Consider the following 26,229-nt stretch of genomic DNA (forward strand, 5'->3'; position numbering starts at 1 on the left):
CCTCAAGGAAGGTGCTGGAGTTAACAAGTTGTTAACTTGATAACTGTAATAATAGTAACTCACTTAGTGTGTATTAAGAATTTTCCACATTCCAGGCACTGTTTTGGAAACAACAGCGAGTGGAATCAATCAGATCTTGGGCCTTAAGGAACTTGCAGTCTAGTTGGGGAGAAAAAAATAATGACAACTCAACTACCATTTTTGATGCCTTCTACGTGCCAGCCACAGTCTTAGGCCCTTTTCTCATATGACGTCATTTAATCCTTACTACACAAATGCAGTAGAATAGGACCATGATCCCTCTTTACAAATGAGGAAATGGAGGCTCGGGGAGGACATTCAAAGTGCCATCAGTCAGGGTGTGAGTGGTCCAACTGGGATGTGAATCTAGGACTTTAGTCCATCTTCCTTGTGCTCTACCACCCTGCTTCTAAGCTAAAAAAAAGAACCTGGCCTTTGTCAGTAATCCCTGGATCTCATTTGGGGATTCGTTTTAGCTGTACGGAATTTGCTATAATGAATCATCAGAAGGTGATGCCAAGGAAGCACCTATGGGATCCTGCAGTTCGGGTGCATAATCTCACCTAGAGGCATAGTGTTGAGGGGCAATGAGGAAAGAAAGAATTTTAGGTAATTGTGCACAATTAACTGTAGATAAGCCAACCTATTAAAAAGTATTCATGAGAAAATAAAGTTTAAAAAGATAAAAAGTATTCATGAGATTCTACCATATAAAAGAAAAAAATTTTAAGAAGTTAAGAATTTCCAAATATGGAATCAGAAGTAGCATCAAATGGGGATAGAAGACTGCTATTTAGTAAAACTGAAGATACAGACTTTAGGTGCTTAATACATACATTTAACATTGGAATAGAGCTTTCAAGGTCTGTTCAGAGTTAAGGAGGTCTACTTCAGAGCTCATGAAAAAAGAAACTGCTCAGTGTACTACCCAACTGAAGAATTAAGTTCAGATGCCATCAGAGTAGCCTGCGTTTTACACTGAAATGTAAGAACTGTAAATAGATTGTGTTTCAAAAAGAAATATATGAATTCTATCAATGCATGCTTGGCACAGACTTTAGATGTAACTGATCACCACACATCAACAATATCTGATAATGAATAAATGAGATCAGAATTTGAAGATGTCTTTAGGGTTTCACTTTTAAAACCACCTATGTCTACCTTGCACTGCTCTCAAACATAGGCAAAAAAAAAAAAAAGTCATAAAGTGAAGAAAGATATGAGGGATGAAGTCTGTTTATTCATTTCTGTGGCCCTAGTGACCAACACACTACATGGTACAAAGGCCATTCATTTATTTACAGGAACGAAAATCATTGCATGTGGGTGTCTTCTGAGTTAAGAGTAGAAGTCAGAACTAGGTCCCGTGGTCACATTTAGCTGTAAGGAAGGCTTGAAAACAAGTATTTGGTAAAAGGATATGAGATTATCATGAAGGGTTTAGCACAATCATGACTAATCTTCTGGGGCTTTGCCACCCAGAATAAAAGGTTTCCCTCATCCAGAAAGAGGAGGGTAGGACAGGATAGCTGTTAGATAGCCTGACAGAAAGGCCTCTCACTCTAACAAAGTGTTCATTGATAAGAACTGATCCTAGGCTTCAAGGGAAGTGATATAAGCCTTATTAAACTATTAAATGAAAAAAATATATGTTTGTGGGCTTCCCTGGTGGTGCAGTGGTTGAGAATCCACCTGCCGATGCAGGGGACACAGGTTCGAGCCCTGGTCTGGGAAGATCCCACATGCCGCGGAGCAACTGGGCCCGTGAGCCACGATTGCTGAGCCTGCGCATCTGGAGCCTGTGCTCCGCAACAAGAGAGGCTGCGATAGTGAGAGGTCCGCGCACCGCGATGAAGAGTGGCCCCCACTCGCCGCAACTAGAGAAGGCCCTGGCACAGAGGCGAAGACCCAACACAGCCAAAAATAAATAAATTAATTAATTATTAAAAAAAAATATATATATATATATGTTTGTAAAACAGAGAATTATAACTGATACAACAGCAGAACCAGACTGAAGTCAGGAGGATTATCATTCCTCTAAGTTATTGTTTTCAGTGAAGGCACTTTGGTGGCTAGGAGTGTGATTCTGGACCTGATAAGCTGACCTTTGAACAATATGGGTTTGAATTGCACAGGTCCACTTACAAGCAGGTATTTTTCAATAGTAAATACCACACTACTACCTGATTGGTTGAATCCCCAGATGCGGAGGAACCACAGATCCGGAGGGCCGACTATAAACTGTATCCAGATTAACCCTCAGTGTTATTTAGGGGTCAACTATAAATTCTGCTGTATCCTTTAGGCTGCTTTTAGTTATAAATGATAGAAAAGTCAACCCAAACTGGCTTAAATACAAAAGGAATTTATCAGCTCACCTAATCAAAAAGTCTAGGGCTAGGGGATGAAATCAGGTATTGCTGGAAATGGGGCTCAAACCATGGCATCACATATGGGTTTCTCTCCATCTCTTGCCTGTCTTTTGCTATATTGGCTCCATCCTCCCGGGAGGTCTCCCTCACATTGACAGTATGATGGCCTGCAGTGCCAGACTTAGAATTCTCATGGGTCCACATCCAATAGGAAAAAGGCCCTACCTCTGACCCACATCTCAGAAAACACTTATGTGGTATCTCATTGGCTCAGAAAAGACATTTGCCAGTTTCCAGGTGTAAATACTCCCACTGTGGCCAATTTCAAGCTTCAAATGTGATGTCAATTAATGTGCAGTTGGAAGAAATGTAAAGGGAACCATTACATAGTATTTCTATCACACAGATACATTAGACATCAATAACCTCAAGAACACAGCTAATATTAAAACGTAAAAGGCAAAATCAGTTTTGCTTGTTACTTGTGTTTTTAATATAACTTCTTTACTAGAAAGTCTTATAACCTAATTTTTAAATAACAGCTGTCTAACAACTGCTTCACAAGATTCTTGACAAATTAACAGCTGGGTTTCATAAGCTGGGACAAGCCAACTTCAACATACCACCCTTCCACTCTTTTTTAGGTAGAAGCTTTTCCTCTGTGATTGTTTTCTTTCTCTCAATAACAAATATCCAGATTTCCTGTCTTTTATTTTCCACAAGCTCCCCCACTCCAGTGCTCTCAGAAGACAACAAAATAATAATAATAATAATAAAACTATTATTATTATGCTCATTTCCACCAGCAATCAAAGAAAAACAAATTTAATCAATAATGTCTTAGCGGGCTTCCCTGGTGGCGCAGTGGTTAAGAATTCGCCTGCCAATGCAGGACACATGCGTTCGAGCCCTGGTCCGGGAAGATCCCACATGCCTGGAGCAACTAAGCCCACGCACCACAACTACTGAGCCTGCGCTCTAGAGCCTGTGAACCACAACGCCTGGAGCCCATGCTCCGCAACAAGAGAAGCCACCGCAATGAGAAGCCCGCGCACCGCAACGAAGAGTAGCCACCGCTCGCCGCAACTAGAGAAAGCCCGCGCACAACAACAAAGTCCCAGTGCAGCCAAAAATAAATAAATAAACTAAATAATAATAATAATAATAATAATGTCTTAGCACACTAAGACATTAAGAACACTAACTCTTTTAATTATAGCACACAATTCTGGAGTTCTATCTACTGCCACCTGTAGTGACATGGACAATTTCATGTATTACTTGGTATAGGGTAAGTGAATGTAATAATTTTTTATTACTGCATAACAAACTGCCACCAATTTAGCATCTTAAGTAGCATCCATTTATTATCTCATAATTTTATAAGTCAGAGGTCCAGGTAGGCTTGACTGGGTTCTCTGCTTAGGGTCTAACACGGTCAAAATCAAGGTGTCAACCAGGCTGGCTCTTACCTGGAGGTTCTGGAAAAGAATTGTTTTCCCAGGTATTCAGGTTGCTGACAGAATCCAGTTTCACGTGGCTGTAGCACTGAGGTTCCTGCTTTCTTTTCTGGGTGTAAGTCCGGGGCCACTCAGCTCCTAGAGGCCACTCTCTGGTCGGGTGCATGCCCTCCCCCAGCGCCCTCCTTCAAAGTCAACATCCATGCACTGAATCCTTCTCATGCTCTGAATCTTTCTGATGGTCCCTCTTGCTACCAGCTGGAGAAAACTTGGCATTTAAAAGGTTGCTGTGATTCTTGTGATTCCATTAGGCCCACCTGGAGAATCTCCCTTTGGCTATAGTGTAACAATCACAGGCATGATATCTCATCATATTCAAGGTCCTGGGGATTAGAGTGAGAAATCTTGAGGGGTTATTTTAGGATACTATAACCAATAAAACTCTTTTGGAAATCAGTTTAGCAAAATATGTCGAGTCGTTTCAATGTGTGCTCTAGCTGAATTCAACAATTCCTTGCTAGGAAATATTATAAACAGAACCAAAGCATTAAAAAAAAAAATCATTGTTGTTTATAATTTAAAACTACAACACTCTAAAAGTAAGTTTACAAAGACTATACAAAGTACGCTACAATAGTTACATATAATAAGATATAAAAGTTTATGTATATTACCATTTCATGTGTACTTCTGAAATTAAAAATCTATGTGGATTATGCAAGCCGAACTGTAAAAAGCAGAGATAAACAACATTATCTGCCCCCGAAGAGCTTAATACTGAGGTGGAAAAACAAATATGTGTACAAATAACTACAAAATGAGGGAGAATGCAAGCAGTGCAATAATTCGAGGGAAAAAAAAACCAATAAAACCATTGGAACACAGAGACCGTGAGACAAAACAAATCGATGCATCGACATACCTTTTGGGGGAGAAATGTTGAGGGAAATATTTAGGAGAATAAAAGGATCTGCAGAGCTCAGTAACAGCGGACAGTAAGTCTCTATCTCGACTTTCCTATGGCCTGTAAAACGACAAGCACTTTTCACATAAACTTGAAATCACAGGTCAATTTCAGCTGTAAGTAATAAAGAATATTAGTCCTCCAGCCAACCTGGGCCCCCTGAAGTTAGTAGAGGGAAGGCAAACGTATAGCAAGCAGCCAGTGTCTTAGGTGGACCCTACCTTCTCTCCCTGCATCATTTCCCCCTTCTTGTGTTCTTGTTTCTCAAGTCACCAATGAACCTAAGAAATGGGAAAGTTCCACAAACGTCAAAAGACATTGGCTCAAGTGCCAGCTTGACAAACTAGGGCCTCCCTTCAGTTTCAATAGTTACATATCATTCTGTCCATTCACAAACTATCCCTAAGTATAAAACTCTTTTTAAAAAAAATCTTGGTGGGTGATGCCCTGATTAGATTCACCATTCCTGTATTCAGTTTTATAAAGATGGTTTGGCATGACAGAAATATCATGAATTTAAGGGTTAATGATTCCTGAGATGAAATTTCAGTCCTGACCCTTTCTTGTGTAGAATCTTCAGCAAGTTACTAAACTTCTCTGATTCTCTACTATGTGTAGGAAACTTGAACTCCAGACTTCCCAAGGTTTCTATGAGAACAAATGAGATCACATACGCAATGCGCTGGGTATAAAGAAGGAGCTCTAAAGGCGCGAGCTACCCATCCCCCACCCCCACCCCCACCCCCCCCCCGCCGCCCACCACTTCCTCCCATATTGTTTTAGCAGCAGTGAAAGCTTCTTAATAGTCTTCCCTCCCATGAACCTGTATCTTGAAAGGATTTGTGAAGTGAGACTGACGGAGAGACAAGTAGACTGAACTCACCCTTTACACTTAATCTGGACGCAAAGACACACCCACTCAGCACTTGTTAACAAGGCTTCTTCTCATCAAAGCAAATACGCTTGAATGAGTGGCTTTAAGTAACCAGATCATTAAACTGGCTTTTCTTACTTGATTTCTCAACAGACAGAGAAAAACAGAAGATTGTTTTTTCAGAAACCTGAACAGTGATTTCCTCCAAAACCAGGAGAAAATAAAACTCATTCTTCACTGAAGTGATATGTTTTGGTTAAAGGGCCATATATTCCATAACTGACCAAGTGCTTGACCTCTAAGGAAAACTGTTTCTCTCCCCACAGCTTTCCACTCTCTAAAAAGCAACTACAGTCCCCCCCCCCCACCGCCAGCAGAAGTTTCTTAATAGAAATCCTATTTATACCTTGACTGTCCAAAAGAATCCATGCTTCTACAGTAAAGCCCCCCTCTCTTCCCAAGTCTTGAAAAACTCAAATGTTAAGGCTTTGGCTCCAAAGCTCCGGGTGATCTTAGCGGTGTGATGAGAACATTGGAAAAGGAAGGATGACAGCAACCCAGTCCTTCTCTAGGTCCCTTTCACTTTGAATCCATATACAAAATTCCTTAGGATACAGGATTGGAACATGGCCTGAGAAGAGAGTCAGGAAAGCGGGCCCATCTGCACTGTCGAGGTGCAAACTCAGGGAGGCCCCCTTTGCCTCCTTTGGCCTTAAATGGCTGAGCTGAGGACCATGATATAGGTGTCGTGCTTCTCCACTCGGCCAAGCAGCAGCGGCCTGGATTTCAGACGTCAGATTGGAAAGGGAGCTGTGAAACAGGACGGGCAGAGGCAGGAGATCAGCAAGTCAGACAACTAGGTGGAAGCAAGTACAAACCACAGTCTGGGTGCTGCAAGATTGCCAAAAGATGGCACTTGGTCTGGGTTCCAGACAGTCTCAGGCCGGCAGCCTTATAAAGGTGGCTTGAGCAGTATTTTCAGTATTGATCTGTTCCTGGAACAAAGGAACACAGAAACCTCATCAAATTGCTAATCAAGAAGTGACTGGGCAAAGATAGAATCCTCGACAAAGGAGTTTTCAGCCGGACTTTGTGATACTTATCCCTGGGCTATAAAGGGATCGTGAGGGATCTTTGTGACTCTTGCTCTAGGATTATCCAAGAACAATGTCTCTTCTCTCTCCCTCTCTCTTGGCCTGGAATTGGAAGTTTTATTCCCCATGATCCCTTTGGCCAAACTCCATGCTGAGTCCTTTACTGCCTTTGTAACTTCCTTTGCAGCACAGCTGTATAACATCTGGATAATTTCTCTGTCCTGTTTTTCTGTTGATTTTCACTTTTAAAGAGCTGTTTGCTGTTTGCCTGTCAAATCAATTTCATCCCTTGTAGGTGGATTTCTGTTGGCCTTAAATAGACTTGCCTCCTAACATTTGCTTGTGAGGATTAAAGGAGATAATGCATGTGAAAGTCTATGGTAAACCCTAAGGTGTTACACCAATGTTATTTCCCCATTCACCTGTAGTCCATCCTAAGAAGGCAAGCCACTTATACTGTGGAAACTGGGAGAAAGCAAACAATATTCTCAGGCCAACCATCTGGGTGTGGTTTCTCAGAAAACTAATTGGGTCAGTCAGAGGCAGCTACATAATTTGTGGAGCCCAGCATAAAAATTATAAAAGAATTTCAAGGTGGTGGCAGCAGAGCATTGAAACTAAGCCTTGGGCCCTTCCAAGAATCAGGCCCTGTGTGACTGCCCAGAGAGCACAGCCATGAAGCTAAACATGACTTCAGTATATTCAGAACAACGTGTGGCTTGCAAAATGCATCCACTATTGCATCTACCTCCACCCGCAAATGGGTCAAAGTATTTAGATACAAAAGGTGGTAGGTAGCTTTGGGGAAAAGGAATAAGAAGCTCTTTAAGATCTGCAAAACATGTAGATATAAGGAAAACACTGAAGAAGATGTCAAGATATGGAAGAGGAAGAATTTCTTTTCAGAATAAAAAACTTAGGGACTTCCCTGGTAGTCCAGTGGTTAAGACTCTGTCCTTCCAATGCAGGGGGCGCGAGTTTGACCCCTGGTTGGGGAATTAAGATCCCACAAGCAACGGGTGGCATAGCCAAAAAAAAAGAAAAAGAAAAGAATAAAAAGCTTAATTGAAAGACAACTGGTCTTCAAGTCAGGATATCTTCATTTCCATCTAAGCTCTCTGAGACACTGGCCAAGTCATTGAAGATGATGTCAGGGGCTGTGCTTTGTAGTTGTAAACTTGTAAATTGCACAACAATTAAAGCATAATCTTTACTGTTGCCATTTTTAAGGGTAGTTCTTAACCTTTTTAGAAAAGACACACACACATTCTGATTGGGTCCCCACCTATGTGCAGCTGTATACGCCCTCCAAGGCAACAGGTGGGGAGGGCTTTATGTTCTCCCAAATCAGCCTCTCTTTTTTTCCCTTCTCTAGTTTCTACTGCCTCTGGGCTAAAAAGGAAAACAAACCACCCTGTCAATTTGTTAACTTTATGTGTAACCTGCGTGGACGTCTTTGCCCTGCTCTAAAGGGCAGAAGGGGCGGGAAGAAGGGCTGGACATACTCACCCAGCCTGACCTTCCTTGGGTTGTGACATCAGAGCTCTGTTTACATGGCTGAAGGACTGGGAGTTTTGGAATGGAGGGAGGGGACCACATGGATGATTCAGGAGGCTACACCACCTCCCTGCTCGTATTTTCCTGCTGGCTTGTCAGCTGCTCTGAGCAGCAAAGAGGGATGAAATCTGTAAAGTTCTTCTCTGCCATTTGGCGCCATCTGTTTCCTTTCTTATTCCTTTCCTGAAAACTGTTTTTCAACAAACACAGTAAAATAGACAACAGAGGATACAAATTCATCAAGAATCAAGTGTAGATTTGCGGCATCTGCAGAAAAGTCCCCTGTGCTGCTGTTCTTCCCTCCACATCTTGAAGGTACTGGAAAAAAATGAAGGGAAGTGATGCTCCCTTATTTACTGCATCTGGGTGAGGTAGACAGTTCATGATCCCTGACATAGAAATGTGTTCAACACATATTTACTATGGACCGAAAATATACCAGGTACCTCATGGGGTTGATGGAGATCAAGTCAAATAAATTGGAAGTTCTTTGGGAGACTGTATGTTCCTTGTTATCTTATTCTACTTTGTATCCTTAATGTGCTACAGAGGGCTAACACGCAGTAATTGCTCCGTAAATATTTGTGGAACGCCTCTTTGCCCATAGAAATGGTTGTCTTCAGCTGAACAGCACTAGACTCTCTGCATCTGGGGAAGTTTGCTGTGTCCTTACAGTTACAATGTTATCTTTGGCCAGGGGATGAAATAACCACTTTACAGCAATAATTAGCATTTATCAAGTATCAATACATACCGTTTTTCAAATACTATGAGAACCACTTCGCATGGATCAACGTATTTAATCCTTTTAACAACCTGATAACTATTATGATCCTTGTTTTACAGGTAAGACTCTAAGCCAAAGAAAGGTATAAAATAACTTGCCCAAATCTGCACAGAAACTGACTCCACAGACCTTGTTTCTAATCTCCCAAACTACAGCTGCCTAATCCTTCCAGAACCAAGCACAAGAAGAGCAAATTAAAACAGGGGCTTTCGGGCTTCCCTGGTGGCGCAGTGGTTAAGAATCTGCCTGCCAATGCAGGGGACACGGGTTTGAGCCCTGGTCTGGGAAGATCCCACATGCCGCGGAGCAACTAGGCCCGCGAGCCACAGCTACTGAGCCTGCGCGTCTGGAGCCTGTGCTCCCAACAAGAGAGGCCGCGATAGTGAGAGAGGCCCGCTCACCGCGATGAAGAGTGGCCCATGAAGAGTGGCCCCCGCTTGACGCAACTAGAGAAAGCCCTCGCACAGAAACGAAGACCCAACACAGCCTAAATAAATAAATAAATAAATTTTAAAACAGGGGCTTTCGAACTTCTTTTGACTGTGATCCACAATTTAAAAAACAAAATTTATACCAACACCTCTATAAAACTGAAGGAAAAGTTTCATTACATTTTTTCCATCATATTCTAATTTAGTAATTTTTTTTTGAAGCTTACTATCATCCATTAATTTGATTTCATAATGCATAGCTTAAAAAACTCTGGGTTAGGGAAAAAAATCAGGCTTACCTGGCTGACCCTGGGCTTGCTGTGCTTAAAGCCGATTCTCTGAATTTTCTCTACTGGGGCAATTAAATTGCAATGACTCTGGTGCATCCAAGCCCCCTTTAGGCCCCTTAGACCCTGAATTTCTGGAAACCCTTCCTCTGCCCATCTTCTGTGCTATGTCACCGCTCCAGCCTGCCATCTTGGGTGGAGTCTCTTTCAGATTTGGCTCTGGCCATATCTGCATTTCTTGTCCATGGGAAGCATGCACCTTTGCCCCTTTCCCTCTCCCCTCTGAGGATGACAGTGCCACCTTCTCTCTGCTCTGTTGTCTAAGGCCAATCCAGCTACGGCTTCTCATACAATTCTTATGTCCCACCTCCCAACTAAGGGCACACAAGCTCTCTGTTGGATACACTTGAAGGGGATACAGACAGAGTACACTGCTATTTATCTCCAAAGGATCTCTCCCTCCTCTCTCTTCAACTCCACTCCCCTATAAGCAGAGGGGTGTGGTGGGCAGAACAGTTTCACATTCTCTTAGCATGACCTGGATTTCCTAGGATTTAATATTGGAATATGGGGGATTTTGCATCATCTTTTACAGAGATTTTTCCCCTTGGCAGGCTCTTCCAAAAGTATGAAGAAAAGAAAGGCCTCATGTTCACATCATTTTACAGATGGATGGGCTACAGGTAAGTGGAGGGAAAGGGAAGAGAATAAGCAAAGGCTTGGAGTCTGGAATAAGCAATCAGAGTTTAGGGATTACTGGGGAACGTGAGCTTGCCGTGGAGGGTCCATTTATGATGGGACTTTACAGGTAGCAAGAGATGGATGTCAATGGAATCACAACAAGTGGCCCAAGGAGCTTGCCAGGGCCTTAGGCCCTAATCCTAGGCACCCTCCCCTGACATTAGTTGACTCTCCTGGTCCAGTCTGTGAACTGGATCCTTGGCATTTCTCAGTTCCTCCAGACTCAGAGACCTTGTTCCTGTCCACAGCATGCCAAGCTGATTAAGACTTATATGTTTATGAACTTTCTGCCTTTTTACTACCTCAACTAAAAGTTTGATCTCAGCTTTGCTAACTCTATCCTGTGCCTAAAACACTCCAGCTAGTAGAGGCAAGAGCCAAGCAAAGGGTAAGCTGCCATGTCCTGCAAAAGCTGCTAATCGGTGGGCCTGGGGATTGTCCTCACTCACTACGCCACCATCCATAGCTCCCAGGGTCCCATATACACAACTCCTCCAGGGCTGGGAGGCTAAGCCTGAGTCTACTAAGATTGTTTCCCTCCTGTAACGGGTGAAGACCTGGATTCCACACTCAGCTCTGAAATTTTCTGCCAACACAGTTCAAGTCCGAGTTTACCTTTGACTTTCGGTTTCTTCATCTGAAGTGTAGTTACAATAACATCTAGCAGGATGTCTCAGACTTCTTGTGAGGAGCAATGAAGTGATGTGAATAAAGGCACATTGAATCTCCTACTGGTATGACCACTAAAATTTACCACGGGGAAGTATTCAATAGATGAAATGGAGAGAACGTAATCACTCCCATCTTGAATCTCTATAGTGAAACATGGGGACATATTCTTCTTTTGAATGTGTTCAATGTGTACCTAGTTATCTGTACTTGACTTTTAATATTGTATTCTTACAAAGAACATGATCTCCTTCGTGTAGTTAAGCTGTTTTGGTGATATTTCATATTACCTATTCCTTTGCAAGACTGTCTAAAAAGGCATGAAGAAAATACTTTCAAAAGGGGCAGAGAATCCAAGATAACACTTCCTTCCGTCCTCTAAATCTTCAGAAAAGTACTCAAACTAAATCAATAGGAAACAGCAGAGAACAGGTCTAGCTGGTCAGGCGAAGAGCCAGGGAAAATCCTGCTTTTGAAATATGGTAGAAATCTCAGAATATTATAGTATTACGGCTTGTCAGGTTCAGGAGATAGATTTGCAAACAAAACAAAACACTTCATTTGACAGAAATACAGTTGTGGATGGGGAGCCTTTAATTCATTTGAAATACAAGCAAATCTGTAAGCAAAGCAACTCCCTGGGCAACAGTAGAAAATATTTTGAAGGCTCAGAGAGGCCTAAAAGGACCCTGAGATTAACCTGGAATTCCCATGAGTGACTCATAAATAGTTAGAAGCAGGTATTTGTTTACATGGAGCCAAGCGGAACCCACACCCCAGAATCCTCTCGAAGCCCCAGAGGGAATGACTCTTCTAGGATTTATATCCATCTGCTTCCAGAAAAGTGCTTGCAGTGCAAGTCTTTTATGTATACAAATGAAATTGTTGACATGGAAATAGAGGACGTGAACCCTGAAGGAGGAGGACATAAGTAGGTTAATCAATCCAAGCAGAAATTTAAGTATTTCTTAGCAGTAGAGGCCTTTAATCAAACGTAGTCTTCACCAGACAGTTAAGAGTGCTGCCTTAAAGTAAGGAGGGTGTGAAGGGGCAGAGGTCCTCTTGGCTGCCCATTGCCCATGGCACTTCTGTGAGGCTCTACAGCAGTTTGGAGAACATTTTGAAAATCAGGGTTCTAGATGATTATAGCTACTGTGATTGAACATTAGCCCTGAGCTTCCAGCAAATCAAGATAAAAAGGGGGATACTATGCATCACTTTTTCTTCCTTCAGTAAAAGAAAACCAAAGGTTCTATCAGTCTCTCTGGAACATTCTAACTTAATATAAGGAATGCTTTTTGGAGTGGCTGGATAGCGTATACTCAGAAGATCATAATTTCCTTCAGAATTAGGTAATGGTAGTGGATATTTGTCTTCTTCTTTTTTTTTTTCTTTTTTTTAATGCCCAGTTTCAGAACCCCTTCCTTATGTTTAGGGAATTTATTTCCCACTGCATGAACTTTGATAGAAAAGCTTCTCTCAAAGAAGCTGAAATAGCCAGGTACTCAGCCCCTCTTGCAGCTAACACATGGGCATGTGACCAAAGCTTGGCCAATCAGAGCTAATCATATAAAGATTCATTTCCAGGGCAACAGGGCCAGCCAGCAGTGTGAAGGACATGGTTCTGCTGGAGTTTGATGGGAATTTGGGGCCTCCCTACTCAGCAGCAGTGGCACTGCCCTCGATGAACTAGCTCTGTGCAGTCATTCTGGCTCTGGTTCGAGGTCCCCTTTGCTCAGAGTTCCCCTTTTCTCACCCAGTTGCCAGCTTTCCCATCTATCCCCTGAGCAACCCATCATTCTTCCAGTAAATTCCTTTCTAGCCTAAATCAGCCAGAAACCATTTGTTACTTGCAAACAGATTCCCAGCTGAAATGGTAACTATGAGGCTTAGGTCTGCTATGGGAAATACAAAAGATGATACAGTGCAGTTGTGTTCAACTTAAGAAAATTCAGCCATATAGGTTCGTTGGACAAGAGCATGAGAGAGAAAAGTAAGATTATTTTATTTGCTCAGTTATCCTTGCTTGTTCAAATTCAACCAAGGCCCCTACTCTCCCAGAATAAGGAGGCCATGGCCAAAATGCAAAGAGACACAGAAGAATTGAATCTTAGGTTTGAGTTACAAAAGACCCAGGTTTTAACAATTTAAAGGTAAGAAGTTTTCTGGGATTTCCCTGGCGGTCCAGTGGTTAAGACCCTGCGCTTCCACTGCAGGGGGCGTGGGTTGGATCCCTGGTAGGGGAACTAAGATCTCGTATGGCAAACAGCCAAAAAAAAAAAAAAAGTTTCATGGGTCTTTTTGACTTCTGTATCTGCCTTTTGGCCATGCTTGCTGGCTTTACAACCTAACCCCTTCCTAAAATGAGGCTCCACTATACACAGCAGTAGTGAGCACTCAAGACTCTCAACTATACAGGCACTGGCAACCACCCCTTTCCTACATACCCCTCAGCAGCTCTGCTCACCCCATTGTCCAGGGTAACCCAGGGAACTAGTGTTGGTTTACAGCAGTGACCTTAAGAAATTCTATTAAGACCAGTACCCTGGAGGCATTTCATATCTAGTTCCAAAGAGAAATATTACAAACATTTATAGATGATGCCTTTGTATCTTCTTCACTCCCAGTTCAACTGCTCACACCTGTTTCCATTAGAGAGCGAGAAAAGAGAATAGAGGGGGGAAGACGGGGGTGGGGGGTGGGGGGGAGCATGAAAGAGAGGGAAAGGGAGAAGAGGAGAGGGAAGGAAGGGGTCACCTACTTTATTTCACATCAGGGTTCCTGTATTAGTCTGTTCAGGCTGCTATAAAAAAAAATACCATAGATTGCATGACTTAGAAACAACAGAAATTTATTTCTCACAGTTCTGGAGGCTGGAAGTCTGAGATCACGGAGCCAGCATGGTCCAGTTCTGATGAGAGCCCTCTTCCAGGTTGCAAGACTGCCAGCTTCTCATTATACCCTCAAGTAGTGGAAAGAAAGTGAGAGAGCTCGCTGGGGTCCTTTTATAAGGGCACTAATCCCACTGATGACGGCTCCACTCTCATGACCTAATTACCTCCCAAAGGCTCCACCTGCTAATATATTGGGTGTTAGGACTTCAACATATCAATTTGGGGGGGACAAAAAATTTAGTTCCTATCCAGTGTTGGCATGTTGTGATCACCTACTCCTCACAACTAGAAGAGTAAACATTTAAAATTCACCAGGACACTCCAGATTTGAAGATACCAATACCACTTTAAACCCATAACTATCTTCCTTCAGTGTCAACACCTGTGCTTCAAAATTGTGTGCACATGAATTACATAAAACCTGCATAGCAATTGGAAAAAAGAAGGTTACTATTTCTCTATGTGCTAATAAAGATTGAAAAAAAGAGCTCTTTTCACTCAGGAGTTGGCAAACTGTGGGCCTATGGGCCAAATCCAACCTCCTGCCTTACTAAATAAAAATTTGAAACATAGCCATGCCCATTCATTTACATATTGTCCATGGTTGCTTTTGCGATATGGCAAAGCCTTAAGAATTTTCTGTCTGGCCCTTTACAAAAGTTTGTCAACCTGCTCTGGCTGACAGGGAAAGCTCGAAGTGTGGTCTGTGACTGCTACTGGCCTATGAACTGTCTCTTACTGAAATTGACAGTATTTAGAATCCCTTACAGCATTTTGACATTGTCAAGACATCCAAGCGTGTGACTATTTTTCTAGTAATTTTTATTGTATTTTTTTAAGTATCAGTTCATGAAGGATTAGAAATAAAACATTCAGGAAGTCACAATTTTTTTGTGAGAAAAATATAAGTTAATATCTATCATAATGACTGTAACGAGCCCTTAATAGATAACAAAACTCAGCCCTCGAGGCTTAATCCATGGCATAGATTTTGCCTCGGAGAATAAAATGGAGCTAAGGAAGGCAGAGCCAGGTTTAAAAATTATTTGGCCCACAAGCTGGGTCCCCAGTGAAGCTTTCTCTAATTCTGTTGCTGTATTAAGGTCCCAATACCCAAGATATATTTTTTTCTAATTAATGCACAATTATATACAGAGCACTTTCTATACATAGGTGCTGGAGGAATTAAAATACAGTTCAAGGCTTCCAGAAGTTTACACTCTAGGTGAAAGAGCTTAAGGCGATTACAAACATATGAGACACTGGAGTTTGTGGGAGGCTGCTATAAAGAGACTGTTGTGGGGACTTCCCTTGTGGTCCAGTGGGTAAGACTCCACGCTGCCAATGCAGGGGGCCCGGGTTCGATACCTCGTCGGGGAGCTAGATCCTGCATGCATGCTGCAACTAAGAAGTCCACATGCCGAAACTAAGACCCAGTGCAGCCAAAATAAATAAATAAATATTTTTTTTAAAAAAAGAGAGACTATTGTCGGTTGGTATACGAATTCATATATTCATGAATGCCATTCAAATATATCCATCTCCCTTCTGTTAAATGCCCTTCAACCTAACTTAAGAATGCAGTCCATTGAGAGCTCTAAGGGAAGGTGACTGTGTACAGGACCGTGATCAGGAGAGCTGAGCAGAGATGCCAAATGCCAGACAGCTCACTCCCTTTCCAAGGGGCTGGCTTCCACATGCCGGCAGGTAAACCTGTAGTGGGGGTGTGGTGGGGTGAGCTTTAGACTTTAAATGCTTATAAAGGAAATAATGGCTGAAAATAAATGAGAAATTAGAAAAAGAGCAAACTAAGTAGAAGAAAAGAGTATCATATGCACAGCATCCACGAAGCTGAGAAACAATTTGAACTATATGTTAGCTCTATTTTCATGAAATGTGGTCCACGCGTTTTCAGATAAAGTACCTCAAAATTAAAGCAATTGGTCCAATTGTTAATCTGAAAAAAAGCACAGTAAATATATTATTTCCCCTGTATTTCCTTTTTTTTTTTTTTTTGGATCTTCTATAGTTGGATTGTCTAATACAATAGTCACTAGGCACATGTGGCTATTTAAAGTAATTATTGGAGAGTGAAGAAATGGAACATTATCACGATAGCAGAAAGTTCTATTGAACAGCATGCTTTATAATGTGTGCATTACTTTTTCCAGATTACTAGTTGAACTCACTGAATTTAGAGGTACTTTATTCAAAAAGGTGTTTGTAAATTGAAGAAAAACATACTGAGCATGTAATTTGAAAATATAATACATTGTTTAAAAATGTTTATCCTGGGACTTTCCTGGTGGCACATTGGTTAAGAATCCGCCTGCCAATGCAGGGGACATAGGTGCAAGCCCTGGTCCGGGAAGATCCCACATGCCGTGGAGCAACTAAGCCCGTGTGCCACAACTACTGAGCCCGTGAGCCACAACTACTGAAGCCTGCGTGTCTAGAGCCCATGCTACGTAACATGAGAAGCCACTGCAATGAGAAGCCCTCACACCACCACGAAGAGTAGCCCCTGCTCACCCCAACTAGAGAAAGCCCGTGCACAGCAATGAAGACCCAACGCAGCCATAAATAAATAAATAAATAAATTTATTAAAAAACAAAAAGCTTGTCCTAAGTTTCACAACTTTTTAACACCCTCCAAATACATAATTAACTTTCTAAAGGCTAATTTTTATTTTCATCAGGATATACCTGCACATAGTTTAAGGAATCAAATTATTTAACAAGACATAGTAAGTAAAAGAAATATTAATTTGTTTGCTCCCATCACATCCCATTTCCCATTCCTTAGAAGCAAGCAATTTCAACCCTTTGAGTTATTTAATGTGTTTTCTCCCTATCTCTAAGGGAGATGCTTATACTGCTGCTTCCTATGTTTTCAGGTTAGGTATCTACCTATTCATTTCCCACTAACGGAAGATGAGCATTTCTTTCCCAAACTCTTCCCATCACTGCCCCTGCACACTTCCCTCCTCCTAATCCCTCCAATAAATTTTGCTTCATAAAAATTCAGTGCTGTAATTCTTGACTGTGTAAATGACATTCACAGTCAAGCTATACAGAACATCATTTGCCTTATTTGAATGTGTACAAGTAGGTATAAAGCTTGATGAATTTTCACAAGCGAGCACATTATGCAACCATCACCCAGATCTAGAAACAGGACAGTGAGACGGAAGCACCCAACAGCCTTCATAATCCTCCTGTCACCCCTGTCCTCAAGAACCACTCTGACCATTTTTGCTATAGTTTTGTCTGTTCTTACAATTTATATAGAATCACAGTGTGTACTCATTTTTTTAAAATTTATTTTATTTTATTTATTTTTGGCTGCGTTGGGTCTTCATTGCTGTGCGTGGGCTTTTCTCTGGTTGTAGTGAGCGGGGGCTACTCTTCGTTGTGGTGCACGGGCTTCTCATTGTGGTGGCTTCTCTTGTTGCAGAGCATGGGCTCTAAGCACGCAGGCTCAGTAGTTATGATGCATGGGCTTAGCTGCTCCGTGTCACGTGGGATCTTCCCAGACCCGTGTCCCCTGCACTGGCAGGCGGATTCTTAACCACTGAGCTACCAGGGAAGCCCAGTGTGTACTCATTTTTGTCTGGCTTTTTTGCTATTCTTTTTCTAGCTTGAGATCAAAGCTTAGATCTTTCTTTTCTATGTATTTAAAGCTATAATTCTTGATAGCATTAGTTATATCCTATAAATTTTTGCATGTTGCGTATTATCATTCATTTCAACATAGCTTTCCATTGTGATATTTTTGTATTTTAAAAATACTGATTTTTCTCCATCATGTTGTGATATGTTCCTTACACCAATCCTTAGAAATCTGTTGAGACATTTTATATATCCTGGACAACAGCTGCAGTTGAGGTCATCACCTGATTAGCTGATAATACAGTCATTTCCCAAGATCCATTAAGTTTCTGTACAGTCTGAACAGATGTTAGGAGCCTTTACCCTGAATCTTTCTGTATTTTTTTTTTGGCTTATTTTCTTTCTGTATTTTTAATGATGGCACTTGGCAATTTCCCCAGAGATGTAGCACTGACTTGCTTTACTATTCTGGCTTCTACTTGGCCCTTGTTTCAGTCAGGGAACCGAAGTGGGGATTCTGTCATTTGTCAGGTATGTCTATCCCAAATACACACTCAGGAACGGGGAAAGTAAGCACAGGGGCAAAGTCCAAGAACTGAGCTGCCTCTGACACAAGCTAGGGCTCAACGTCCATGTATGACTTGACCCAAAAGGAAGCCAACTGTCAAAGAAGTGTTAAGTCACAGCCACATTACAAAAAGCATGGGAAGCGAATTTGGAGTGAAGAGACAATAGGTGTATGAGAGCACAGTCACAGACTGTCAGAACTCACAGCTCACCAACTGTCTAACCTGTACTTATCCTGTCCACTGAGCTTTAAATTCAATTATTTTTTCATCAATATAAATTCTATTTTGACAATTCGTAAATCTGCCCGATTTTTTATAGAACCTTGTTACTTTCCCATTTTTGACACTCTTATTTCTTTACACATATTATACAGTGATTTCAAGTTCTCTATCTGATAATCCCCATATCTGTCATCTTTGTAGAGCTTATTTTCTGTTTCTGCTAACTCTTGCTTATGATGGCATCTCTTTCTATAGGGTAGATTTATTTCCTAGCTCAGTCCCAGAAGGTCAGATTGGTTCTCCTCTATCAGCCTCCATCCATTTTCCAGGTAAGAGGAGAACAGGAAAAGGCTAGCACTTTCACCAGGGAAGCAGAACTGTCCTCATAAACTCCAAGTAGACTTCTGCTTACATCTCCCTGATCAGAACCGTGTTACAGCCCTAATTGCTAGGCTTTAAGCCTCCATAATTGACAACACTGGTGATGAAGTGTTGAAAGAGCCACTGTGAGCTTCTCCATGTAGTAGAGACAGGCAAGAGTCCCAAGTCACTGCGAGAGGGTTGGTGGCACAAGTCATGAGGGTTACAAAATGCTGTTTTGGAGCAGGGGTTATGGAAGGGTACTCAGACCTAACCTACAAGGACGGAAAAGGCAAGGCCTCTGTTTGCAGAACCACTGCTGCTGGCCAGGTTCTCCCTGTAGCTGCTGCCTGTAACTCACTATTCAGGGCCTCTAACACACCTTACAGTAACCAGTAACCATCAACCAACAAATCAGAAATTTATATAGACAAAGCAAAAGATTCAAACTGACACAAAAAAAAGAAGAAACATCACTTGGTCAAGATTTACTTCAAGGCCTGAAAGCACTGACTAATCGAAAATGGCCCTACTGCAATTTCTTATAATATATAAATACTTTATATATATAACTTAAAAAAATGTAGACACTATTAACTAACTCCTAAACCACATACTATACGCTTTTCAAAAGCAACAGTTATTTAACAAAATGTAAGGTGACAATATCAAAGAATTTTCACACTTAATGAGGACACAATCAGTCACAAGCTACTCAAACACAAATCTTTTTTACACTTTCCATGTTTGTTTTTAACTTTGTTTCATAGAACCACTGATAATTGGGGCTTCTTTCAAGTACAGGATTTCTAACATTAAATTACATTTTCTAAGTATTTCTTTAAAGAAGAAATGAAAAAGACACATACTACATTGTTTGCCATAAATTCATACACCAAAAAGTCAAAACAATCCAACGGAATTTATTCCTGCTTCCCCCTTCTCCAACATTAGTTCTTCTAAATACTATATAAACAGTTTTGTTAAAATCAGTTCTCATTTATGCAGATTAGGGGAAAATGGTTTTATAATGAGTTATCTTTAAAATTATCTTCTAGATAGCACTCTTTAGCCTTAAATTACATTGTGCACACACAACTACAACAGTCTGCATTTGCTCAGGAACATATACTCACATTAAAAGCAAATAACTTTGTATTTCATAGTTTAGTTGGCTCTTAAATAGTTTCCCTGGGTGGGGGGGGGGGCGGGGAACAAGTATTTTGTGTTGTTTAAGAAACTGGTATATATAAATGAAATGCTAGGTGTTCGTTTAAACTTTGAGGAAACCTACAGATGAACATTTGGGTATTTTTTCTAAAATGCAAGAGACATGCACTTAATCACTGTTCATATAGTGAAGCGATGGGATGGCAGATACAGACGCAGATGAAACTCTACATTTTGTAAATGTAAAGTTGGATATTCTAAATGGAAGAACTGACACTGACAACTGTTTACAGGAAACAAAGGTTAAGAAAAATGTTGAAGAATATCTACTCTTAAAAAGAGAGAAGTGTTATACAACACAAAAATGAGAACTAGAGATTCGAAAAACACTCATTTTACTGTTTTAAAAGAAAAACAAAAAAATAATAGAGAGTCTAGACCAATTAGAACTGAGGCAGCTGTAACAAAAATGGAACACAGTACAATGATTTGAGCCCTTAAAGGAAATGACTAACTAAAATGAAATTTCACAAGTCTTCATGTCTATAATAATATATAAATGCACAAAATATCAAAAATACGAAGTCTGGATTTTTTCCCCTTAGGTTTGTAATAAACTATCAAACCTCTGCTTAATATAGTTACTTTTATGAGCCTTCTGATTAGCAGAGCATGCTATACAGGTACATGCATGCTAGAATTTTACCATGAGAATTATAGTTCTCATCTCAAACTAGTGACTAGCCTGTTACCCATATTTATATATATTCCATTTCCATTATAAAACACTTAAGACCTTTCTAGTAGTACATTTTAATCAACATATTACATAAAAAAGAATCTTGATTTTTAAAATGAACCTTTTTAGTACTGTAACATGATGGGTTTAATTGAACAGTTGGAACATAATATGGTAACTACATTGTACTGTTTAATTCACAGCTGTAGGAAAATGTTTGATTTTTAAAACATAACCAAGATGAGACTGTAGAGTTATGAGCAGTAAAATATTAGAAAACAATGAATGAATAAATAAGATGCTTTTCCTTCAGTGGCCATTCATTACTTTGCTTTTAGGAACCTGGAAGAAATTGTCTTCTTTGAGTTTCAAATGTTCTGGTAAATCTAGTCGTTTCTTAGCTTCCTCAATGTCACCTTGAATTGCTGAAATAAGTGACTCTGTGGAGAGAATATACCAGGTAAAGATAACGAAAAACTGCTGCTGTGCTTTTTTACGACTCCTTTGTTCAGCTTCTCCTAAAATCTCATAGGCTGGCAGTGTTCCTGGCACAGGGTAGATGCCCAATAATATTTGTTTCATCCTTTCTTCTAGACTGAAGTAAGTCAATAGTACACAAAAGATGTCCCTAATCTTCTTGCAATTACTTAGAGAAAGGCATTAGCAGAAAGGTACATGGCATATACTAAATGGAAGAAACAAATACTATCAATTCTCTTCAGTATTTACACTTGTAAAAGAAACTCTACATTAGAACTGAAACTATCACACTACACTAAGATACCTGACATTTGTTTTTTTTTTTTTTTTTTTTAAAGGCATGTTTTTCTTTTTTTTTTTTTTTTTTTTTAATTTTTATTTATTTATGGCTGTGTTGGGTCTTCGTTTCTGTGCGAGGGCTTTCTCTAGTTGTGGCAAGCGGGGGCCACTCTTCATCGCGGTGCGCAGGCCTCTCACTATTGCGGCCTCTCTTGTTGCAGAGCACAGGCTCCAGACGCGCAGGCTCAGTAATTGTGGCTCACGGGCCCAGCCGCTCTGCGGCATGTGGGATCCTCCCAGACCAGGGCTCGAACCCATGTCCCCTGCATTGGCAGGCGGATTCTCAACCACTGCGCCACCAGGGAAGCCCCTGACATTTGTTTTAAATGTTCCGATTTACTGCTTCTTACACTTCAACTACCGCTAAGCATCCATTATTCATCACAGTATTAACTCTTACTTGTTCCTTAAAATATGAAAAGGAAATAAAGATTTCATTAACTTCATACTGTTGGAGAGAGAGCCAGCCTGCTGGGTTTGAATCTAGGCTCCATCACTTACTATGCTACCCCGGGCAAATTACTTAACTTCTCTGTGCCAATTTCCTCATCTGCAAAATCGGCAAAATAATTCCTCATGTGGGTGTTGTGGGGATAAAGTGAGTTGATTCATGTAAGGCTCTTAAAGCAGTGCCTGGCATATTAAATGCTCAAATGTTATCTGTCTGGCCATGATTACTATTAGGAGAAGCAGCAGAAGTAGCTGCAGTAATATTTAAGAAGATCTAAATAAGAACTTACCTAAAGAATCAAAGTTCTTTTCTGGTCTGAGGTAGCCGACAATGGCCACGTTGAGAATTTCCCCATAGAAGTCCTCTTTGAAAGTATGCATGATATGAGTTTCCTACAGTCAAGAGATGTTAAAATTGAATTTATCTTTATCTTTATGGTGAGGTAATTTAAATGAAACAATCAACCCTCCTTAAAATTTTAAAGACAGGTTAAAATCTAAGTGCAGTATTTCCTGAATTCTTCTATTACTCCTGTTCTTGACCTTGTACCATTATAACTGAGTAAGGTAGATGCTATCCCACAAATCTGGTGTGATTTGCTGTTTTTAGAAAAAGCTAACATGCACCAAAGTAATTAAGGAGTCTTATCAAGGTGAAAAAACTGAGCAAATACAGCAGAGGGAATGAGCAAAGAAACTCTTCTTCAAAAGATACCAGTCCATTAAGCGAATTAAAAAAAAAAAAAAGGCAACACAGTGGAAGAAGACATTTGTCATACATAGTTCCAACAAAAGAATTGGATCCAGAATATATTAAGAACTTCTTTAAGTCATAAGACAGACAATCCAATTTTTTAAAAAGGGATAAAGACTTAAACAGGCACATAATGTATGTCTGTTATCAGCAAAGAAAAGGAAAAAGAAAAACTCTAAAAAGTATGAACCTCCTACCAATGGAAAACTGAGTTTCTCCTAACTATGGAAGGACCTCCAAGGCACTCCTTAACTGACTCTACAGTAAGAGTTCTGTTATCTGAGTAGCTAATAAGGAAAAATTAGTCATGGGATAGCCTCCCCTCCCCTTCATTTCCTCTCTCATTCCAGAGAAAAATATTTTGCCTTCTTTCATCGATTATTTTCTTTATCTATTCCAACACACCCTTAATCCCGAAAAATAAGAGGAACACTGAGCACAATGTTAAGTAGTTCTGGGCCACTTCTATTGCTTATACCAGCACTTTTCTATAAACTCTTCAAAGAGGATGAAATTTAGATCAACTATAACCGTTTGTGCCACATACTTGAGCTGACCCAAAGATCCAGCCACATCTAGCAGATTAAGCACTTAAGCTGTGTAGGTCTTCTGTTCATAAGAACAGAAGAATTACGTATACCCTCAAAGGGGTTTAAAAAAGAGGAAAAAAAGCATCACCTTGCAATTTTATCAGAAAGCACCATCCACGGCGTAAGCAGTTCTACCTTAACAGGGTGACCAAATAATTAAAGAGTAAATGACCTACATTAACTGGTGAACTCAACTTTATTTCACTTTTATTTCTAATAAAGGTAAACACATGGGCAGTTATAAAAATTAATTATTGTAGTTTTGGTTTGTGATTCCACTTTCTATTTTCTCCATGATTTAAAAGATAAATGCATAAAAATTTATTAATCTATGTTATTGGGTACACAATGATGTAATTTGTGAGTTTTGGTATACTATTAAGTTCACATAAATTCAAAATAGATTTTTATAACTTTAGGATGTTAAATGCAGTCCCCATGGTAACCACAAAGAAAATAACTATAGAAAATACACAAAAGGAAATAAGAAAGGGATCAAAATGTGTCACTACAAAAAAAAGTCAACTAAACAAAAAAGGCAGTAATGGAGGAACTGACAAAAAAGCTATAAAGCATACAAAAAACAAATAGCAAAACATCAGAAGTCTCTCCTTATCAGTAATTACTTCAAATGTAAATGGATTAAACTCTCCAATCAAAAGGCAGAGATTAGCAGAATGGTTCAAAAACACAAGATCCAACTATACCCCCTTTATAAGAGACTCACTTTAGATCCAAAGACACAAATAATCTTGAAAGTGAAAAGGATGGAAAAGTTATTCCATTCAAATAGTAACTAAACTCTTCACTTTTAAACCTGTCAAGTAAATTCTCCAAATATTTGGATTATGTTGTGATCACCACTGATGAGTTCTATCTGTGTATTACTCTAAATCATCGTCCCATTCTCTGTTTACAGAGTGAAATACAATTCTTAATTCTTACCATGGACTTTTTTGTATTCTTGTAGTATGGGTTCCATCCTATGCTCACCACCATCTTATGGACGTCTCCACTTCCAACACTGGCCCAACCATAATATATGCCAGTGGATACATCAGTTGGAAGATTATCTACTACTTGTTCAGGAAAGTTAGCTAAACAACAGAAGAAAATACATTAAAATTTAGAGTTTCATATTCAATATTTAGAAAATTCACATGTAAGGCTAGTCTAAATCATTACCCTCAACAAGCCTCCTAGTACTCTAACTACAATTATTAATCCCATCATTTCATACTCTGGCTAGGATTTCTTTCTCCTCTTCATACGGATTGGTTTAGGGGAAAAGGTACCAGATTATATATGTATAAGTTACCAGGTTATAGTAAGTGTACCAAAAAACGTAAACTCTCACAGTAGAAGAAAACAGGTACATGAACAGCTGGGGGTTTTTTTAGCCCTGGTCCTTCTTAAGGAGCTTCAGCATCTCTTGAAAAGATTTCTATTTTCGAAATATACTTGCCTAGGTCCCAAGCTCAAAGACTGCTTTAATAGGTCTAGGTGCAGCCCTGGAATGTATTTTTAAGGAAAAATTAAGCATACCTTCAGGTCCTGACTACTAAAACTAATGCAGACCAAAAAAGATACCTGGTTCTCATTCAACTGCCTGTATCATCATTTGGACACAACCTACTAACGTATTTAAAGAACGAAAACCTTACAGCTGGCTTGAAAATTTAGCCTATCTGGCCCACATTACATTTTCTAAAGAGAAAGACGGGCGCCACGTTTGGCGGGTTTATCACGGCTGGATAGGGAGGCGGGAAAGAGGGCTCCCGAAACTCAGCTCCGGCTTCCTGCCCTCGCCACCCCCCAAGCCGGTGAGCTCGGAGCCACGGGCAAGGACGCGCTCCATCAGTCCGACCAAAGGTCCTCAGCCTCAACAAAACGGGAGCGGAGAGAACGGGAACGTCACCTCTGCCCGTAGCCCCACCACCCGGCCCGGAGCCCCCCGGCTGACGTCCCCACTCTCAGGTGACCCGGCCCAGCGTGGGTGGGGGACTCCGCGCCCTCCCGCGCTCACCTGTAGGGATGCCCAGCTGCTTGGAGCCGCGACCGAAGCCCCGCACCACCTGGCCGCGGCAGAAGTACGGCAGGTGCCTCATGACGCCGTCCGCTCGGGGTGCGGGCTGCGGTCCAGTCCGCGCGTCCGGCGGAGCCGCCGTCGAGGCGGTGCCCGGACGCCCCGGACCAGCCGGGGGACACGGGCGAGCGCACAGGCGTACAACTGGCCGAGCGGCGCGGACGACACACCACGGCGAGACGCTCACGCCACTGACCGAACAGAAGGCGCCTAGCGACTCAGACGCCTGGGTTCTGGAACGCCCGCGACCGCGGAAGTGCGGCTGTGGGCGGGGAGCGGAGTGAGGGCGGGCCGGCTTGGAAGGACCCCCCAGCCCACTGAGCGCCACGGGCCTACGCACTCTGCCCAGGCCGAGCGGCCCGGCGCTCGTACGGCTTCCGTAGCCCCGCCCCAACGTAGCCCCGCCCCCAGCCGTAACCCCCGCCCCCAGCCGTAGCCTGGGAGGTGTCGGTTCTCCTTTCCTTGGTATCTCTTTCTTCCCGGGCGGTGGGAACCGAGGCGGCGACACGTTTTTCAGCCTGGGGCCTGTGAAAGCACTGTCCTCATTCTCAGACACTCCGAAGTGTTTCTTTCCCCTTTTTCCTTTTCATTGTGATCCTGATGCCGAGGAGAGACGTTCTTTAGCTCCTTGACAACTGCTAGGTTGCTCGTCATTCATCACTCATTCGCTTTTTAAAGATTTATTAAACCTCCAAAATTCC

The 26,229-nt window shown here is 41.3% G+C and overlaps 2 protein-coding genes across 2 annotated transcripts in view; one reads left to right on the forward strand and one right to left on the reverse strand.

The window, feature by feature from the left end:
* PCSK5 (proprotein convertase subtilisin/kexin type 5) overlaps positions 1-9,331 on the forward strand; it is a 475,211-nt gene extending 465,880 nt beyond the window's left edge. Inside the window, exon 38 of the mRNA XM_057548453.1 lies at positions 9,291-9,331. Within this exon, the coding sequence (XP_057404436.1) occupies positions 9,291-9,298 (8 nt within the window). The 3' untranslated portion in view covers positions 9,299-9,331. The remainder of the gene's footprint in view (positions 1-9,290) is intronic.
* A 9,994-nt stretch (positions 9,332-19,325) lies between these two features.
* Positions 19,326-25,902, reverse strand: RFK (riboflavin kinase). Its single transcript, XM_007182285.2, has 4 exons — positions 25,469-25,902; positions 24,388-24,539; positions 22,389-22,491; positions 19,326-21,269 (listed from the first exon to the last, which is right to left on the reverse strand). The coding sequence occupies exons 1-4, from the start codon at positions 25,548-25,550 to the stop codon at positions 21,139-21,141; spliced, it is 468 nt and encodes a 155-aa protein (XP_007182347.1). The 5' UTR covers positions 25,551-25,902; the 3' UTR covers positions 19,326-21,138.
* Between the last annotated feature and the right edge of the window lie 327 nt (positions 25,903-26,229).

This window comes from Balaenoptera acutorostrata, chromosome 6, assembly GCF_949987535.1.
Source record: "Balaenoptera acutorostrata chromosome 6, mBalAcu1.1, whole genome shotgun sequence".
Classification (NCBI taxonomy): domain Eukaryota; kingdom Metazoa; phylum Chordata; class Mammalia; order Artiodactyla; family Balaenopteridae; genus Balaenoptera; species Balaenoptera acutorostrata.